The sequence below is a fragment of the Lampris incognitus genome, chromosome 14 (assembly GCF_029633865.1).
Source record: "Lampris incognitus isolate fLamInc1 chromosome 14, fLamInc1.hap2, whole genome shotgun sequence".
In the NCBI taxonomy this organism is placed as follows: Eukaryota; Metazoa; Chordata; class Actinopteri; order Lampriformes; family Lampridae; genus Lampris; species Lampris incognitus.
In genome coordinates this window covers 46,957,357-46,977,175 of record NC_079224.1, presented here as the reverse complement: position 1 = coordinate 46,977,175, position 19,819 = coordinate 46,957,357, and the positions used below count along the sequence as shown (strand labels likewise).

Below are 19,819 nucleotides of genomic sequence, written 5' to 3'. Positions count from 1 at the left end.
CAGTATGAGATTTACAGTTATGTTTTCTTCTAACACTAGAATACGATACAGGACTATCTTCTGTTAAATGAAATTACATATGACATTAATAATTTTCTTTATCAAGAGAATTTAACATTTCAATGCAGAATAAAATGTTTTTGAATGTTGTATTGACACATTGGACAAATCAGCAGTTGTAGGAAGCTGGCTTGTCAAACTGTCCAATTTGTTTTTCTTCAACAAGGAGTGATGAGATTAAAATGTGAATACTGCCCTCTAGTGGATGTGGTTTAAAATTGCGTTGTCTCTGGATTCTTGATAGACACTCCAAAGGTTTTTGTAGTACGTCTTGCAGTTTCCTGTCACTGTGGGCCTCAGAGCACAGTAGTACACAGCAGAGTCAGACAGCTGCAGACTCTGGATCTTCAGAGGAACTGATCTTGAGCTGGAATCCAGGCTGGAATCAAATCTCTCCTTGAACCCGTCCGCTGTGTTCCCTGATCCAACAGAAAAGCGGCTCAGAATGAATGTGGGCTTGTCATCTGCAGCCTGTCTGTACCAGTAAAGATATGCACTTGATCCACTGGTGTTATAGTGACAGTCCAGTGTTACTGTCTCTCCCTCACTAACAGTCACATCTCCTTTGGGTTGGAGCACGTTGTCTTTTTGAGCTCTGCATTCTGTGGGACAACAACAGACGGTGTCAGTGTGAGGAAAAGAATCAATAAGACAAAGTTCAGATTAATAACAAGCAAACATAGAGTTGTGTCCTACCAAAGCACATAGCAGCCAACAGCAGTGAGATGAGCAGGAAGCTCATAGCTCTTCTGTTCAGTAACTATGAGCTCCAGTGACCAGAGAGGACTTCCTGTGTCTCACTGTGGAACCTTGTTTAATCTCCAACACTAAGTGGTAGATTTGAAGGAGGGGCTTGTTGAATGGTTCAGACAGTACAACACATTTTAGATCATATTCCTGTTGAGGGGAATTGCCTTTAAAACAATGAGCAAGTGTTATGTTATTATTTGTGTGATTGATGTAAAGTTGAATGCATGTTGGTTAAACTTTGCAAATGAATCACACATTTAATATTGTACATAACTAGTATTTAGATTTTTTTTTCTTAGTTTGTCTTTTATGGAGAAAACCTGAAGAAGAATTGCATTGTCTTATGAATAACATTGACAACAAACAAAAATGTGGAAATCATTGTTTTTGGAAAAGTACATTCATCCTGTTACATTAAAGAGGGTGGTTGTGATGTGCTAATCAGCTGATGGAATCATAGCAAAGTTGATGGAGTATTTGGAAAAATATTCGATGCCTTAGGTGGTCTGCACAGAGCAGAAACTATGGTGGGTGTAAGTTCATAGAGCTCAACAGCCAGCAGTTCAAAGCAAGATTGATCAAGTAGAGAGAGTGGTGCTAGTTTTACACTATCACAATAAATCTGCTCAAGGCCGCCTCCTCTGCAAGAACACCAAGGTTTGCATAAACAAACATGGTGGATTTGTTTAATTTAGCTGCAGAAATCAATTTGTGACTGTCAGGTTTCTGTCAGACATAAACAGTCCAGTTTGTGCTCTGTGATGAAGTCGTTGACCAGAGGGGCTTTGTTGGGAATAGATCGGATATTGTAGAGGGCAAACTTATGACATGCCTTCTGCATATATACAGCTGATTTAACTAGCGGAGTTAGCACACTGTGGTCCACATGCCAGTCCAGCCGTAACATGTTGTGTGGATAAGAGGCCCCGTGCCTAATAGTAGTCTATATGGGGAAAACTTCCAGTGTGAGGGTTAATGACACATGAGGCCAGTGGGGGGAGCTATCGGAGAAAACAGTACTGTGGGGTGCAACCGTCGATGGAATTGGAGGCTCTGGGAGGGAATTATGGGATGTAAAGAGTCAGTCAAGAAGAGAAGTCTGTACTGCATGCTGCAAAAATTAGGTGACAAATCTCACAACTGCAAATTTGAGCATTGTCAACAACAATGTTAATCAACTCTATAGATAATTAATAGAGTAGGACTCACCAGTCACTTGAAAACAAAACCCATCCTTCGTTCGGTAAAGTGTCTCATGAACTTCCTTGCATGAGGCCTTCGAGCTTAGGTCTTGGTCTCTCCCTTTGATCGCTCATTACAATTCACTGACCAGACCGGTTTAGCAGGAATATACGAATAAAACACTCAGAATATCCTGGTTTAAGGTTGATCTAATCTTTAATGGATTGAATAGCCTATTACAATTTCATATTATATTACCTTTAAATTGGCCTTTTTCTCTTTACATCAAGTCAACTCAAGTTTATTTATATAGCACATTCAAAACAGCCACAGTTGATCAAAGTGTTGTACAAGCTTAAAACACAATATAAAACAAGTGACACATATAATAAAATTATGTAACGAAAACACAATAAAATAAAGAACATAGAATGTAAATAATTAAACATAAGAGTAAAATGATATTTGCACAGTAAAATCACGGTGTCCAGCTCAACTTGGATTGAATGCCAGCGAGAAGGGGTAGGTCTTTACCACAGATTTAAAAGTCTCTGGGGTCTGAGCAGATCTGATGTGTCCTGGTAGATTGTTCCAGAGATCAAGGGCAGCAGCCACTGCAAAGGCTCTGTCGCCCATATTCTCCAGCCTGGATCTCGGGACATGTAAGAGCATCTGGTGTGTTGACCTGAGTGCTCTGACTGGTGTATGATGATGTGTTAGCTCAGATAAATAAAGTGGTGCCAGCCCATTTAAAGACTTAAAAACAAGTCACAATATCTTAAACTTATGTCACTTAGTTGTTCTGCTTGGTGAGACAGTATGAGATTTAGAGTTATGTTTTCTTCTAACACTAGAATACGACATGACATTAATAATTTTCTTTATCAAGAGAATTTAACGTTTCAATGCAGAATAAAATGTTTTTGAATGTTGTATTGACACATTGGACAAATCCGCAGTTATAGGAAGCTGGCTTGTCAAACTGTCCAATGTGTTTTTCTTCAACAAGGAGCGATGAGATTAATATGTGAATACTGCCCTCTAGTGGATGTGGGTTAACATTGCGCTGTCTCTGGATTCTTGATAGACACTCCAAAGGTTTGTGTAGTACGTCTTGCAGTTTCCTGTCACTGTGGGCCTCAGAGCACAGTAGTACACAGCAGAGTCAGACAGCTGCAGACTCTGGATCTTCAGAGGAACTGATCTTGAGCTGGAATCCAGGCTGGAATCAAATCTGTCCTTGAACCCGTCCGCTGTGTTCCCTGATCCAACAGTAAAGCGGCTCAGAATGAATGTGGGCTTGTCGTCTGCAGCCTGTCTGTACCAGTAAAGAGATGGACTTGATCCACTGGTGTTATAGTGACAGTCCAGTGTTACTGTCTCTCCCTCACTAACAGTCACATCTCCTTTGGGTTGGAGCACGTTGTCTTTTTGAGCTCTGCATTCTGTGGGACAACAAAAGACGGTGTCAGTGTGAGGAAAAGAATCAACAAGACAAAGTTCAGATTAATAACAAGCAAACCAAGAGTTGTGTCCTACCAAAGCACATAGTAGCCAACAGGAGTGAGATGAGCAGGAAGCTCATAGCTCTTCTGTTCAGTAACTATGAGCTCCAGTGACCAGAGAGGACTTCCTGTGTCTCACTGTGGAACCTTGTTTTAGCTCCAACACTAAGTGGTAGATTTGAAGGGGGGGCTTGTTTAGAGTGACAGGGCTAATGACCAATCCCCTGTTATTACTGCTGCTGACAGTACAACCCATTTTACATTCAATTCAATTCAATTTTATTGTCATTAAAAACAATGTGCAGGCACATGTTAAAAATGAAATGAGGGCTGTGGCTTCACCAAACAGTGCAAGACAAACACAGTATAACATATACACACATGAAGGCCCAGCTAAAAATAATTCTAAAATAAGTTAAAATTTATAAGTTACATCATATTCCTGTTGAGGGGAATTGTCTTTAAAACAATCAACACGTATTATGTTGTTCTTATTTGTGATTCTTATAAAGTTGAATCCATTTTGGTTCATCTTTGAAAATGAAGGACACTTAATATTCAAATATTTAAAATTTGAGCTATTTATTATTTGGATTTTGTTTTTGCTTAGTTTTGTTTTTTGTTTGTTTTTTTCTTTTGCCTTTTATGGAGAAAACCTGAAGAATAATTGCATTGTGTTATGAATAAAATTAACAATAACAATGCAGAAATCTTTGTTTTGGTAAAGTAAATAAATAAGGGGATTCTTACATTATAAGAAATTATAAATGTGTTGATCTAAACAGGACGACATAGAATAAGATTAGTCATTATAATTATTAAATGGTTTCTGAACATGACCCAAAGTCAGTAAGTCTCACCAACCATGAGTGGCAGGCAAGATGGCTGGAGTGGCCCCACTCCAGCACCTGGGGCCGGACAGAGGGAGGCACAAATAGCCGGTTCCGGGGTCCATTGCCTGGGTCGGGAAGGGCGCGCTGGGCCCTTCTCACCACTGATTCGATGGCCCAGGTGACGGCGCCCACCACCCGGGTCGGGGGAAGGATGGTGTCTGGGGCGTCAGGGGACCCCTCGGGAAACAGACGGGAGAGGGCGTCTGCCCTGACGTTCTTGGTGCCCGGGCGGTAGGTGAGGGTGAAGTCGAACCGGCTGAAGAAGAGAGCCCAGCGCGCCTGCCTGGGGTTTAGCCTCTTAGCCGTCCGTACGTAGGTCAGGTTTTTGTGATCGGACCATACGATGAACGGCTGCCCTGCTCCCTCCAGCCAGTGTCTCCACTCCTCTAGGGCGGCGTGGACGGCCAGCAACTCCCTGTTGCCGATGTCATAATTCTTCTCCGCAGGACTGAAACGCCGGGAGAAGAAGGCGCACGGGTGGATCTTCTGGTCCTCCTCCGACCGCTGGGAGAGGACGGCTCCGATGCCCGTGTCCGATGCGTCCACCTCCACGATGAACTGTCTGCACGGGTCCGGGTGGGCGAGCACCGGAGCCGTTGTGAACAGCCTCTTCAGGGCCAAGAAGGCGGCTTCCGCCTCCGAGTTCCAGGAGAAGGGGCGGAGGTTGGAGGTGAGTGCAGTGAGGGGGGCGGCCACACGGCTGAACCCCCTGATGAAGCGCCGGTAGAAGTTTGCAAACCCCAGGAAGCGCTGGAGTTGCGTCCTATTGGTGGGCCGTGCCCACTCCTCCACCGCTCGGGTCTTCCTGGGGTCAGTGCGGACGAGCCCCTTCTCCACGATGTGGCCAAGGAACTCCACGGAGGCGGAGTGGAACACGCACTTCTCGGCTTTCACGAAGAGCCTGTTCTCCAGCAGCCGTTGGAGGACCAGGCGGACATGCTGGTGGTGTTCCTCCTCAGTCCTGGAGAACACGAGTATGTCATCCTGGTACACCACCGCGAACGTGTTCAGCATGTCCCGGAGCACGTCGTTGACCAATGCCTGGAAGACGGCCGGGGCGTTGGTGAGGCCGAAGGGCATAACGAGGTACTCGAAATGCCCTAGGTGGGTGTTGAAGGCCGTCTTCCATTCATCCCCTTCCCGGATGCGCACCAGGTGGTACGCGCTGCGCAGGTCCAGCTTCGTGAACACCGTGGCGTGAGTGAGTGGCTCGAACGTGGAACTCATAAGGGGGAGTGGGTATTTATTTTTCACCGTGATATTATTTAACATTCGATAATCTATGCAAGGCCTCAGGCTGCCCTCCTTCTTTGCCACAAAAAAGAAGCCCGCCGCCACCGGGGAAGACGAGGGCCTTATGATTCCTGAGGCCAGGGACTCTGATATAATTGCGCATAGCCTCCTTCTCTGGGACGGAGAGGTTATACAACCGACCGGTGGGAAGGGCGGCCCCGGGAAAGAGATCTATGGCACAATCATAGGGACGGTGAGGGGGGAGGGAAAGTGCACTTTCTTTACTAAATACAGGGGCTAAATCGTGATAAATGGAAGGAACACCAGTGAGATCCGTGGGAGGAGGCACGGGTCTGAGGCCGCTGGACGGGGAGTGGGCGGAGCGAAGGCAGTTGGCATGACACGCAACGCTCCAACCCAAAATCCGCCCAGTAGACCAAGAGATGTAGGGATCGTGCCGTTCCAACCACGGTCTTCCTAACACCAGGGGCGCGCAAAACCAAGAAACGGATAGCTTCCACGTGATTACCCGAAAGAGTGAGGGAAGCAGTGCTGTGTGTGATTTTACCTAGTGAACGTCCATCTAGGGCTTGGGCTGTGAGGGGTGTGTCTAGGGGGACGAGTGGAATGCCGGCCTGCCGGGCCAGCGAGGTGTCCATCAAACACTCGTCCGCCCCCGAATCCAGGAGTGCACCAACAGACAGTGAGTGGTTACCCCAGGTGAGAGTGACCGGAAAGAGGTGGTTGTGCTCCTTCTTGGGCTGGGGCTGAGGAAGGGTCGTCAGACTCACTAGGACACCCCTCACTAGTGAGCCGGGTCTTTTTGGGCGAGTCGGGCAGGCCTTGATATAGTGGCCCGACCTCCCGGAGTAGAGGCAGAGGTGGCCACGCATCCTCTGCTCCCTAACCTCCAGCGGGAGCCGTGACCGACCCAACTGCATGGGCTCCTCCTCCGGCCTGGATCCAGAAGCCACCCAGGGTTGCGAGGTGGAGTGTGAGGGTGGAGAGAGCCCACGGGACGCTGACCCAGGGAAGGCACCGGTAGGACGGACGGGGGTTGGTCTATGGGAGGGGCCAGCGCGCGGGGCGCGTTCCTGGCGCCGCTCCCGCAGCCGTTCGTCCATCTGGAGGGCGAGGGTGACGAGCTCGTTGAAGGAGGCAGGGCGGTCCCGAACGATAAGATCTTTGATGGGCTCGCTCAGCCCCCTTCTGTACGCGCTCTTGAGCGCAGTGTCATCCCACCCACTGTCTGCCGCGAGTATCCTTACCTCCAGGGAATACTCTGCCACCGACCTGGCTCCCTGTTGGATGGAATGGAGGCGGCCGGCAGCGTCCTGCCCGTCAGCTGGGTGGTCGAACACCAGATTGAACTCGCGGCGGAAGGCACCATAGTCCGAGGCGAGCTGCTCGGTATGGCCTACCGCCGCTATGGCCCAGCTGAGGAGGGACATGACAAGGGCTACCTTGGTCTCTCCTGTCCTATACCTAGTTGGCTGGTGTTTGAACAGGAGCTCACACTGACCAAGGAAACCCCTGCACAGCTAGAACTCCCCACCGAAGGCCTTGGGGCAGGGGAGGTTAGGCTCGCACCGGGGGTCCAGTGGGGGTTGACTCGGAGGGGGAACGTCGGGACCAGGAACGGGGAAACCGGAGGCCGAGCTGGGGGCAGAGACCGAGGCCAGGGCAGGGTGGTCGCTCATCCTGGAGACCGCTGTGGAGAGTGCAGCGATCTGCGCGGTGAGGGCATCTAACGTGCTCGTCGCGGCCTGGGAGCCGGACTGAAGATCGCTGATCTCTCCGGTGACACGGGTGAAGGCAGTAGTAAGCTCTGAGCAGAGAGAGGCAAGTTGGCAACTGTGACTTACTACTGCCTCTAGGGGGACGGGGCTCAGGGGCGTCACAGGGACCGTCCGCTCCTTGGGTTTGCCTGGGTCCATAATGGCTTCGACGTTCTGTTATGCTCGCGCACCAGAACCTGACCCGTGTGGCGAAACCCAAGACAGACAGATATGAGATGACTTCTAAGTCTACAAAGGGGGGTTTTATTGTGGGAGGGAAATGTATGGTGAAAAAAGGCGTTCTGTTAGTGGGATGTGTGAATAAACTATGTGTGGTGTCCCGTGGTTTGCGTGTATAACTATGTGTGAGTGTTTTTAGCCAATGTGTGGTGCGGTATGTAAATGACCAGGAGGTGTTGAAGAAATGTGCGTGCACCTGGCGAGAAAGTCCAGTCCGTGATCCAAGAGGGGTTGTCCGAGAAAGTCCAGGTCCGAGATCCGGGAAGTCGAGTCCGAAAGGAGGGGTCCAGGTAGAGGGACAAGGGGAGAGATCGCAGGAGAGGTCCGGGGAGAAACGTGAAGGTCGCTGGGGACGAGGGAGACGCGGGGAGCCGTGGAAATCGCGGAGGGAGAGTCTTGGGAGGAAACAGAGACACGAAGATAAGACACTGGGGAATAAACAGAATGCAAGGAACGCTGGAGGGCTTGTCAGAACTTCACCGCAGGGTTCAGTACGTCGAAGCACTGAGAGACGTTCTGGGAGGCTTTTTGTAGAAGGCTGCCTGATTGCCACAGGTGTGCCTGATGAATGATGGCAAACACCTGGTGCAGTGCAGCGCTCGTCTCAGAGCGCGAGCCGAGCGCTCGGATGTTTCCGGCACGTCCGAGCTGGGGGAGTGGGTTGAACGTGCCGGGGAGGCAGCTCGGGGCGGTGTAACCACAACACAAGCTCTGACTTCCATCAAGTTATTTTTCTTCTGAGACTAGAATACAATGCAGAATTTGTTAAACGAATCTACAGAAGACATTCATACTTTTCTTTATCAAGACAGTTTAACGTTTCAATGCAGAATAAAATGTTTTTGAATGTTGTATTGACACATTGGACAAATCAGCAGTTGTAGGAAGCTGGCGTGTCAAACGGTCCAATGTGTTTTTCTTCAGCAAGGAACCAAAGACTTTAAAATGTGAATACTGCCCTCTAGTGGATATGGTTTATCGTTGCGTTGTGTCTGGATTCTTGATAGACGCTCTAAAGGTTTTTGTAGTAGGTTTTGCAGTTTCCTGTCACTGTGGGCCTCAGAGCACAGTAGTACACAGCAGAGTCAGACAGCTGCAGACTCTGGATCTTCAGAGGAACTGATCTTGAGCTGGAATCCAGGCTGGAATCAAATCTCTCCTTGAACCCGTCCACTGTGTCTCCTGATCCAACAGTAAAGCGGCTCAGAATGAATGTGGGCTTGTCGTCTGCAGCCTGTCTGTACCAGAAAAGAGATGGACCTGGGTCACTGGTGTTATAGTGACAGTCCAGTGTTACTGTCTCTCCCTCACTAACAGTCACACCTCCTTTGGGTTGGAGCACGTTGTCTTTTTGAGCTCTGCATTCTGTGGGACAACAACAGACGGTGTCAGTGTGAGGAAAAGAATCAACAAGACAAAGTTCAGATTAATAACAAGCAAACAAAGAGTTGTGTCCTACCAAAGCACATAGCAGCCAACAGCAGTGAGATGAGCAGGAAGCTCATAGCTCTTCTGTTCAGTAACTATGAGCTCCAGTGACCAGAGAGGACTTCCTGTGTCTCACTGTGGAACCTGGTTTTAGCTCCAACACTAAGTGGTAGATTTGAAGGAGGGGCTTGTTCAGAGTGACAGGGCTGATGACAAATCCCCTGTTCTTACTGCTGCTGACAGGTTCAGACAGTACAACACATTTTACATCATATTCCTGTTGAGGGGAATTGTCTTTAAAACAATGAACACGTATTATGTTATTATTATTTGTGTGATTCATGTACAGTTGAATGCATGTTGGTGAATCCTTGCAAATGAATCACACATTTAATATTGGAGATATTTATTATTTAGATTTTTTTATTATTAATTTGTCTTTTATGGAGAAAACCTGAAGAAGAATTGCATTGTGTTATGAAAAACACTGACAATAAAGAAGAATGTGGAAATCTTTGTTTTGGAAAAGCACATTCATCCTGCTTCATTAAAGAGTGTGGGTGTGATGTGCTAATAAACTGATGGAATCACAGCAAAGCTGATGGAGTATTTGGAAAGAAATAAAGGTTTTTTTTTCCCTCATCATTTTAATTGTAGATGTCTGAAACCTAAAATCATCCTCAGACTGTTGATCTGTTTTCATAATTTGAAGAACTTTTAGCATCTCAGTGTATCTCAGAGGATTCAGCTGTGATTCCACTCAGCTCTACATGACTCTTCATCACTATGAAGAACCTGAATGGACTAAATGACAACAAGTAAACAAAGATATGAGTCCTGAAACCAGACTCCAGCCAACATGAAAACTAAAGTTAAAGGCTTGAAGTCAGTCATTCATGTGATGTAACTAATGTCATAGGAAGGTGGAGGTCCAACCGTCTCTATCAAGTTAATGAGAAACATTGATCATGAACATTGTCAAATAGTATCCTGATGGTGTCCTGAAGATGCATCAAAGCCATGACCACATCTCATCCACAGTTATAGTAACAAAATACATGGAGGAGGTATAGAAAACACTAATCCAGTTCCAACGGAATGAACAAGAAGTTATATTTAGTTAAACTTAAATATAAAGATGGTTGTATTTGCACAAAGTGCAAAAACATTAGTCCAGTTATGAACTCTGATACATTATTTCCATTATGTGGGTATGAAAACTCTACTTGATTGTTCTGCTGTTAAATGACAGAAGCAGCTGAAGTGTGTAAATGTTCTGTCAGACACTGTCAGGTTTTTGTACAGTGACTCTGGGTTTCCTGTCACTGTGGGCCTCACAGCACAGTAGTACACAGCAGAGTCTGTCACTGCAGCAGAGGACATCTCCAGATGAAACGCTTTTCTTTCTTTCTCATGCTTAAGAGTCAACCCTGGTACTTTCTCTGAATAGTCCGTGATGAGAAGCTGTGGAGGTGAGCTGGAGTACTGTCGATACCAGTAGAAGTTGTTCGGTGAAGAGATGGAGTAGTTGCAGGAGAGAGTGACCCTGTCTCCTTCCAAAGCCACAATTCTATCATGAAATGGTGTAACTGAATCCTCAGAGAACCCTAGATAGACACATGGGTTTTTACAAACACAATATTTCATTGAAATACCTTATGGATAATAATAGGATATGTGTTCTTCCATTTCATATTTACCAGTATGAAAGGTAGATATCATCAGCCAGATTAAATGGAGTAACATCATGACTGAAGTGTATTGAATCACCAACTGAAAATAACTCAGCAGCTCTTCAGTTCCAACATGAAGTCTTTGACATTCAGTTCTCTAACTCCTCCCCTTTTCTTGGTCTGTCTACTGTTATGGAGATGGAGGTTTATATATGAATGTCATGAGGAACCCTTCATCCCTGTGTTCTCTTTACTCAGAAACAAATAGAATCAATGATATTCTTACATATTAAGAAATGATAAATACGTTGATCTAAACAGCATGACTATGAATAAGAATAATCATTATAATTATTAAATTGTTTCTGAACATGACCCAAAGTGAGTAAGTCTCACCAACCCTGACAGAGACAGCAAAAACAGTGGAGAGAAAGGATCGCCTTATCAGTTGCCTCTACTGATCAGCTTGAGGTGGAGAGGGAGGAATCATTGAGCCAATTACATAGGGGCATCATTCGGTGGCCAGATAGAGAGCCAGGTTGGGAATTTTGCCAGGACACCAGGGAACCCCCTACTCTTTGCCATAAGTGCCCTGGGATCTTTAATGACAACAGTGAGTCAGGACCTCAGTTTAACATCTCACCCGAAGGACAGGAGATGGGTAGTTCAGCAGAAGTGATGTTATATGGCGCGATGCCGGAACAGCAAACCAAGTCAAAGATATAACCCTTGGTGTGGGTTGTAAAGTTGCCATATTTCATTAGATCAGAGCAATCTAACATCACATTAAAATGTGTGGTGAATATCTTGTCAGTGTTGTGAAAATGAATATTTAAATCCCCCATTAGGATTATATAGGGAGACATTGTATTAAGGGTGGTTAAAACTGTTGAGCGTTCAGTGATAAAAATATTCGATGCCTTCGGTGGTCTGTAGAGAGCAGCAACAATGGTGGGTGAAGGTCCATAGAGCTTAACAGCCAGCAGTTCAAAGGAAGAGTGATCAAGTAGAGAGAGTGGTGTTAGCTTTATACTATCACAATAAATCTGCACAAGGCCGCCTCCTCTGCCCGAACACCAAGGTTTGGATATGTAAACCAGTTTGTTTAATTTAGCTGTAGAAAGTCATTCTGTGACTGGCAGGTTTCCGTCAGACATAAATAGTCCAGTTTGTGCTCTGTGATGGCGTTATTGACCTGAGGGGCTTTGTTGGTAATAGATCAGATATTGTAGAGGGCAAACTTCTGACAGGTTGTGCACGTATAAACACCTGATTTAACTAGTGGAGTTAGCACACTGTGGTCCACATCCAGGTCAAGTTGTAATATGTCATGTGGATAAGAGGCCCGGTGCCTAATAGTAGTCTGTATGGGCAAAACTCCTGGTAAGAGGTTTAATGACAGAAGAGGCCAGTGGGGGAGCTATCGGACAAAACAGTCCTGTGGGGTGCCACTGTAGGTGGAAACGAAGGCTCTGGGAGGGAATTATAGGACGTAAAGAGTCAGTCAAGCAGAGAAGTATGTACTGCATGCTGCAAAAATTAGGTGATAAATCTCACAGCTACAAATTTGAGCATTGTCAAGAATAATCTTAATTAACTCTATAGATAATTAATAGAGTAGGACTCACCAGTCACTTGAAATCAAAACCCATCCTTCATTCAGTACAGTATCTCGTGAAGGCCTTGCCTCCCTGTGTGAGGCCTTCAAGTTTAGGTCTTGGTCTCTCCCTTTGATTGCTCATTACAGTTTACTGGCCAGATCGGTTTAGCAAGAATATACAAATAAATCAATCAAAATATCCTGGTTTAAGGTTAATCTAATATTTAATGAATTGAATAGCAAATTATAAGTTAATATTTTGTATTACCATTAAATGGGCCTTTTTCTCCTTTAGTCACTTAGTTTTTTGGGGGGTATTTTTCTATGTGAGACCGTATGGGATTTACAGTTATTTTTCTTCTAACACTAGAATACGATACAGGAATGTACCATTTGTTAAACAAAACTACATATGACATTAATAATTTTCTTTATCAAGAGAGTTTAACGTTTCAATGTAGATTAAAATGTTTTTGAATGTTGGATTGACACATTGGACAAATCAGCAGCTGTAGGAAGCTGGCTTGTCAAACTGTCCAGTGTGTTTTTCTTCAACAAGGAGCATGAGATTAAAATGTGAATACTGCCCTCTAGTGGATGTGGGTTAACAATGTGTTGTGTGGATTCTTGATAAACACTCCAAAGGTTTGTGTAGAAGGTTCTGCAGTTTCCTGTCACTGTGGGCCTCAGAGCACAGTAGTACACAGCAGAGTCAGACAGCTGCAGACTCTGGATCTTCAGAGGAACTGATCTTGAGCTGGAATCCAGTCTGGAATCAAATCTCTCCTTGAACCCGTCCGCTGTGTTCCCTGATTCAGCAGTAATGCGGCTCAGAATGAATGTGGGCTTGTCGTCTGCAGCCTGTCTGTACCAGTAAAGATATGGATTTGTGTCACTGGTGTTATAGTGACAGTCCAGTGTTACTGTCTCTCCCTCACTAACAGTCACACCTCCTTTGGGTTGGAGCACGTTGTCTTTTTGAGCTCTGCATTCTGTGGGACAACAACAGACGGTGTCAGTGTGAGGAAAAGAATCAACAAGACAAAGTTCAGATTAATAACAAGCAAACAAAGAGTTGTGTCCTACCAAAGCACATAGCAGCCAACAGCAGTGAGATGAGCAGGAAGCTCATAGCTCTTCTGTTCAGTAACTATGAGCTCCAGTGACCAGAGAGGACTTCCTGTGTCTCACTGTGGAACCTTGTTTTAGCTCCAACACTAAGTGGTAGATTTGAAGGAGGGGCTTGTTCAGAGTGACAGGGCTGATGACCAATCCCCTGTTATTACTGCTGCTGACAGGTTCAGACAGTACAACACATTTTACATCATATTCCTGTTGAGAGGAATTGTCTTTAAAACAATGAACAAGTGTTATGTTATTATTATTTGTGTGATTCTATTTTGGTGAATCTGTAAATAATTCACACATTTAATGTTGGAGATTTTTATTATTTGGACTTTTTTTGTTGTTGTTAGTTTGTCTGTTATGGAGAAAACCTAAAGAATAATTGCATTGTGTTATGAATAACATTGACAATAAAAATGCAGAAATCGTTATTTTGGAAAAGTGCATTCATCCTGTTTCATTAAACAGTAATGCTGTGATGTGCTAATAAACTGATTGAATCATAGCAAAGCTGATGGAGTATTTGGAAAGAAATAAATATTTGTTTTACTCTCATCATTTCAATGGTAGACGTCTGAAACTTCATAATTTGAAGAACTTTTAGCATCTCAGTGTATCTCTGAGGATTCAGCTGTGATTCCACTCAGCTCTACATGACTCTTCATCACTATGAAGAACCTGAATGGACTAAATGACAACAAGTAAACAAAGATATGAGTCCTGAAACCAGACTCCAGCCAACATGAAAACTAAAGTTAAAGGGTTGAAGTCAGTCATTCATGTGATGTAACTAATGTCATAGGAAGGTGGAGGTCCAACCGTCTCTATCAAGTTAATGAGAAACATTGATCATGAACATTGTCAAATGGTATCCTGATGGTGTCCTGAAGATGCATCAAAGCCATGACCACATCTCATCCACAGTTATAGTAACAAAATACATAGCGGAGGGAAAGAAAACACTAATCCAGTTCCATAACATTAAATTATATTTAATTAAACTTAAAAATCAAGACGGCTACATTTTAACAAAGTGCAAAACATTAGTCCAGTTATGAACTCTGATACATTATTTTCATTATGTGGGTAGGAAAACTCTACTTGATTGTTCTGCTGTTAAATGACAGAAGCAGCTGAAGTGTGTAAATGTTCTGTCAGACACTGTCAGGTTTGTGTACAGTGACTCTGGGTTTCCTGTCACTGTGGGCCTCACAGCACAGTAGTACACAGCAGAGTCTGTCACTGCAGCAGAGGACATCTCCAGATGAAACGCTTTTCTTCCTTTCTCATGCTTAAGAGTCAACCCTGGTACTTTCTCTGAATATTCCATGATGAGAAGCTGTGGAGGTGAGCTGGAGTACTGTCGATACCAGTAGAGGTTCTCTGTAGAGACAGAGTAGTTGCAGGAGAGAGTGACCCTGTCTCCTTCCAAAGCCAGAATTCTATCATGAAATGGTGTAACTGAATCCTCAGAGAGCCCTAGATAGACACATGGATTTTTACAAACACAATAGTTGATGGAAATACCTTATGGATAATATTAAGATGTATGTTCTTCCACTTCATATTTACCAGTATGAAAGGTAGATATCATCAGCCAGATTAAATGGAGTAACATCATGACTGAAGTGTATTGAATCACCAAGTGAAAATAACTCAGCAGCTCTTCAGTTGCAACATGAAGTCTTTGACATTCAGTTCTCTAACTCCTCCCCTTGTCTTGGTCTTTGTAGTGTTATAGTGGTGGAGGTTTAGACATTAATGTCATGATGGACCCTTCACCTCTTTGTTCTCTTTGCTAATATATATATATATATATATATATATATATATATATATATGGGAATTCTTACATTATAAGAAATGATAAATTTGTTGATCTAAACAGGACGACATAGAATAAGATTAGTCATTATAATTATTAAATGGTTTCTGAACATGACCCAAAGTCAATAAGTCTCACCAACCATGACAGAGACAAAAACTGTGGAAAGAAAGGTCCTCCTTATCTCTATTTAAACAGACAATGGCCATCAGTAATATTTTCCTAAGATATAACAAAGGGGGACAGAATTAGCACAGTGGCGCCCCCAAGGGGTGGCCAGGGGTGGCCACGGCCCCCTGATACTATCCCTGGCCCCCCTGCTGCCCCCCCTCCCCCAGCCACGAGTCGCATATGCAGAATATGCTTCTGATTAACCATAATATCCTTCTATCTGATATTTTACATTAGGTGCCGTTCATTTAAATCAATAATGTATATTTTTCATAATAATTCATGTCAAAGAAAGTAACAAATGCATAGCCAGGCAGCCAGTCGCTTCTGATCGTCCGTCACTGCATCACACATACACAATCTAACAATGAATCATCTAACACGTTACAATATATACAGATACATAACACATTAAATCAGAACTGTTGTGGAACTCAAAATGTTAACTGTACCAGTGTTAGTCTTTGCACATCAGCTATGTAGTAACATTAACTGTAAAAAAATAAGAAACCAAAGTATTTCAGTAGGCGATTCCTTAACTCTCATGTTGGCAGTTTTCAATTAGCCTATACAGTATACTACAACAGCATAATAGAATTCCTGAAATTCAGTCATGGCTTTTGGTTTTGGTGTGCCACCCCAAGATTTTCAGTGGCCCCATTTGGCCACCCCTGTGAACATTCTCTGGGGGCGTGACTGAATTAGCAAGAGATAATCCATGTCAAGTTATGCGTGAAAGTATTTTAAACTACAATACAAAATAAAGAACCACATGACACAAAGTGGAGAATGTAAAAATTCTTTATCACACAACTTCGGTTGAATTATTCTGCTTATAGAATGATCACTTGGCAAGATATTAGAAGAAAAACATTTAATTTTTTGTAACTAATGTTTTGAAGTGAGCAGTAAAATATTATGAACAAAAAGTTAGCCATTAAGCTAAAATGTTGAATGTTAATTGGACTCAATACTAATTCAACATGTTGTGCAGCAACTTCTTGTCCTGCGTGTGAATTTATAACAATATTTAACCTTGAGCTGAACTATGTGTGCGTTAAAAGGTTTTGACGCAAACCTTCCATCAACCAGAAACAAGGATCCTCCATGGTCATGCTATGATTAGAGATACTAAATATCTCACCTTGTTTCTAATGAGCTGATATTAAAACTCTACTTGATTGATCAGCTGTTAAATGACAGAAGCAGCTGAAGTGTGTAAATGTTCTGTCAGACACTGTCAGGTTTGTGTACAGTGACTCTGGGTTTCCTGTCACTGTGGGCCTCACAGCACAGTAGTACACAGCAGAGTCTGTCACTGCAGCAGAGGACATCTCCACTTCCATTTGAGTCTCATTCACTTTAACAGACAGTCTGGAGTTTGAAGCTGCTCTTTTTATTGCTGAACCTGATTTATAGGAGGATATTAGAAACTGTGGTGGTTCTCCTGAGTCCTGGCGATACCAATATAAGTATTCTGCTGAGGAGTATTTACAGGAGAGAGTAACTTTGGAACCTTCTAGACCATGTACTCTGTCTTGGAGGGACTGGATGGTTTGCTGATAACTGGAACCTGCAGATGGGAAGAAATGATTAAAAAGTCAATAATCATGTCATATATTGAATCTATCTCATTATTATTTCTGTTAAAAAGGGATTCATAGTTTAACAAATACTGAGCTGCCAAAGTGTTTCTTACCAGTAAAGCCAGTGAATAAAACAAGTGGTAGGAGGAACTGCATGGCTGATGTCAGACGTCAAACAGAAACTGTGGCACAGCAACAATCACCTAGTTAAAGATGTGCTGGTCTCAGAGATCTGATCTGTTTCCCTGTCTGTCAAACTCCACTTCCTGCTGAAGAGGAAACAATGACTGGATCAACTGTGACAGCTTATTACAAGTCACTCTCCAGATAGGTTTAGCAAGAATATTCAAATAAAACTATCAATTAATCATGGTTTAAGGATAATCTAATCTTTAAGGAATGTTGATAGAATAGAGTTATTATTATTAAATATTTTATATTACCTTCAGGTTGGCTTCCTTCTCCTGTCATCATGTAGTTTATCTTTTGTGGTTGGGTTTATATGTGAGACAGTATGGGATTTATTGTTGTGTTTCTTCCAAAACTAGAATACTACACATGAATATGTTGATGCCTGCTCAATCATCCAGGTGTAGAATCCCAGAAAAGTTGAATCAGTTCATCTGGACACAAGGTTTCATGGGAGAAACGTGTCATCATTCATCTAGGAGACTGTCAGTCTCTTTGTCTCAGAGGCTGACGAAGTCACTTTGATGACGTCATGACTGAAGAAACCAACCGGCTGATGTCCAAAGTGGATGCAGTTGCATATCTACACTAAATCACACGTTTTTTCACTATCAGATGAAACAGCAGATCTGCTGACTTACTCTCCTCCCTCTCCTCCCCCAACATCTCCCCCATCATGCTAAAAATGTTCACCTTCCAGTGTTATCAGCCACTCTTCTTTTTCTTTTTTCATTTGTTTTGGGGGTGGGGGGGTACATTATGAATGGGGGCATTTGCTGGGCCAAGTGTAAAATCAACCTGTTGAACATGTGCTGACCCAATGTGTACTTAAAATACCTGATGCTCACTCTCAGCAAAGCCATAAGGTTTGTCTGCACTGTGTACTTCAGATTCACATTCAGACAACTTTATTTCTCCCAGAAGGACAATTCAGTTCCACAATCTACCCAGACCATACACAAGCTCACACACAAGCAGCAAGCAGCAGTATGTCAGAGACAAGAGACAGAACAGTACATGGGCAAGAGATGCACACTGGCGCCATCATGTGGCCATCCAAGCAGACACACGAGGACCAGGCGAAAGATAAAAATGCACAGTCAAGTCAAGTCAATTTGGGTTGTATAGCCCAATATCACAAATTACAAATTAAAAGAAGAAATAAATGAAGAAACAAACAAACAAACAAACAAATAAATAAAGCATTCTAAGATACATTGCACGTTACATTCCAGCACAACATTCAGTGAACGTACAGGCCCACAAGCCATGTGAAGAACAGACAAGGTAGAAACCAACTATTGTGGTTTAAAACCAAATAAAGCCTTCATTTAAAATGACTACTCTCAGGGCGTCCGGGTAGCGTAGCGGACTATTCCGTTGCTTAGCAACACGGGGATCGCCGGATCGAGTCCCCGTGTTACCTCCGGCTTGCTCCCTACAGACACAATTGGCCGTGTCTGCGAGTGGGAAGCCGGATGTGGGTATGTGTCCTGGTCGCTGCACTAGCGCCTCCTCTGGTCGATCGGGGCGCCTGGTCGGGGGGGGGGGGATTAGCGTGATCCTCCCACGCACTAACTCCCCCTGGTGGAACTCCTCACTGTCAAGAGAACAGAAGTGATGACTCTCATCACAGTGGTGAACGATTTATAGTGACGACCAGGGAACACCATGTTTTGTATGCGGGTTCAAAAGTAAGACAGGGAGCTAAAATAATGAGTCTTGAAAGAATAGCTGTTAAATAAGCAGGACTAAACACCACCACTCACCTGTCACCATACACACTGCTACTTGTCCCATGGATTAGTCAAGCAGTCTCGCTTCCATCAAGTTATTTTTCTTCTAAGACTAGAATACAATGCAGCATTTGTTAAACGAATCTACAGAAGACATTCATACTTTTCTTTATCAAGACAGTTTAACGTTTCAATGCAGAATCAAATGTTTTTGAATGTTGGATTGACACATTGGACAAATCAGCAGTTGTATGAAGCTGGCTTGTCAAACTGTCCAAGGTGTTTTTCTTCAACAAGAACCAATGACTTTAAAATGTGAATACTGCCCTCTAGTGGATCTGATTATCGTTGCGCTGTCTCTGGATTCTTGATATACACTCTAAAGGTTTGTGTAGTACGTCTTGCAGTTTCCTGTCACTGTGGGCCTCAGAGCACAGTAGTACACAGCAGAGTCAGACAGCTGCAGACTCTGGATCTTCAGAGGAACTGATCTTGAGCTGGAATCCAGGCTGGAATCAAATCTCTCCTTGAACCCATCCGCTGCGTTCCCTGATCCAAAACTAGAGCGGCTCAGAATGAATGTGGGCTTGTCGTCTGCAGCCTGTCTGTACCAGTAAAGATTTGTATTTGAGCCACTGGTGTTATAGTGACAGTCCAGTGTTACTGTCTCTCCCTCACTAACAGTCACATCTCCTTTGGGTTGGAGCACGTTGTCTTTTTGAGCTCTGCATTCTGTGGGACAACAACAGACGGTGTCAGTGTGAGGAAAAGAATCAACAAGACAAAGTTCAGATTAATAACAAGCAAACCAAGAGTTGTGTCCTACCAAAGCACATAGCAGCCAA

General features: G+C 43.9%; 5 gene segments (V, D, J or C); all 5 read right to left on the bottom strand.

The window, feature by feature from the left end:
- Positions 1 to 342: 342 nt before the first annotated feature.
- Positions 343 to 775, bottom strand: LOC130123642 (T cell receptor alpha variable 38-2/delta variable 8-like; the record flags this gene model as incomplete). The annotated part of the segment is given in 2 exon segments: positions 343 to 662; positions 757 to 775. Coding segments are annotated over 2 exon segments (339 nt in total), but the record flags the coding sequence as incomplete, so codon positions are not given.
- Positions 776 to 3,033: 2,258 nt separating this feature from the next.
- On the bottom strand, positions 3,034 to 3,577 carry LOC130124531 (T cell receptor alpha variable 14/delta variable 4-like). The segment is given in 2 exon segments: positions 3,034 to 3,437; positions 3,532 to 3,577. Coding segments are annotated over 2 exon segments (450 nt in total).
- A 5,124-nt stretch (positions 3,578 to 8,701) lies between these two features.
- LOC130123643 (T cell receptor alpha variable 14/delta variable 4-like) lies at positions 8,702 to 9,119 on the bottom strand (the record flags this gene model as incomplete). The annotated part of the segment is given in 2 exon segments: positions 8,702 to 9,006; positions 9,101 to 9,119. Coding segments are annotated over 2 exon segments (324 nt in total), but the record flags the coding sequence as incomplete, so codon positions are not given.
- A 391-nt stretch (positions 9,120 to 9,510) lies between these two features.
- Positions 9,511 to 13,447, bottom strand: LOC130124529 (T cell receptor alpha variable 14/delta variable 4-like; the record flags this gene model as incomplete). The annotated part of the segment is given in 4 exon segments: positions 9,511 to 9,523; positions 10,556 to 10,676; positions 12,927 to 13,334; positions 13,429 to 13,447. Coding segments are annotated over 4 exon segments (561 nt in total), but the record flags the coding sequence as incomplete, so codon positions are not given.
- A 3,535-nt stretch (positions 13,448 to 16,982) lies between these two features.
- Positions 16,983 to 19,819, bottom strand: LOC130124528 (T cell receptor alpha variable 38-1-like; the record flags this gene model as incomplete). The annotated part of the segment is given in 3 exon segments: positions 16,983 to 17,036; positions 19,408 to 19,706; positions 19,801 to 19,819. Coding segments are annotated over 3 exon segments (372 nt in total), but the record flags the coding sequence as incomplete, so codon positions are not given.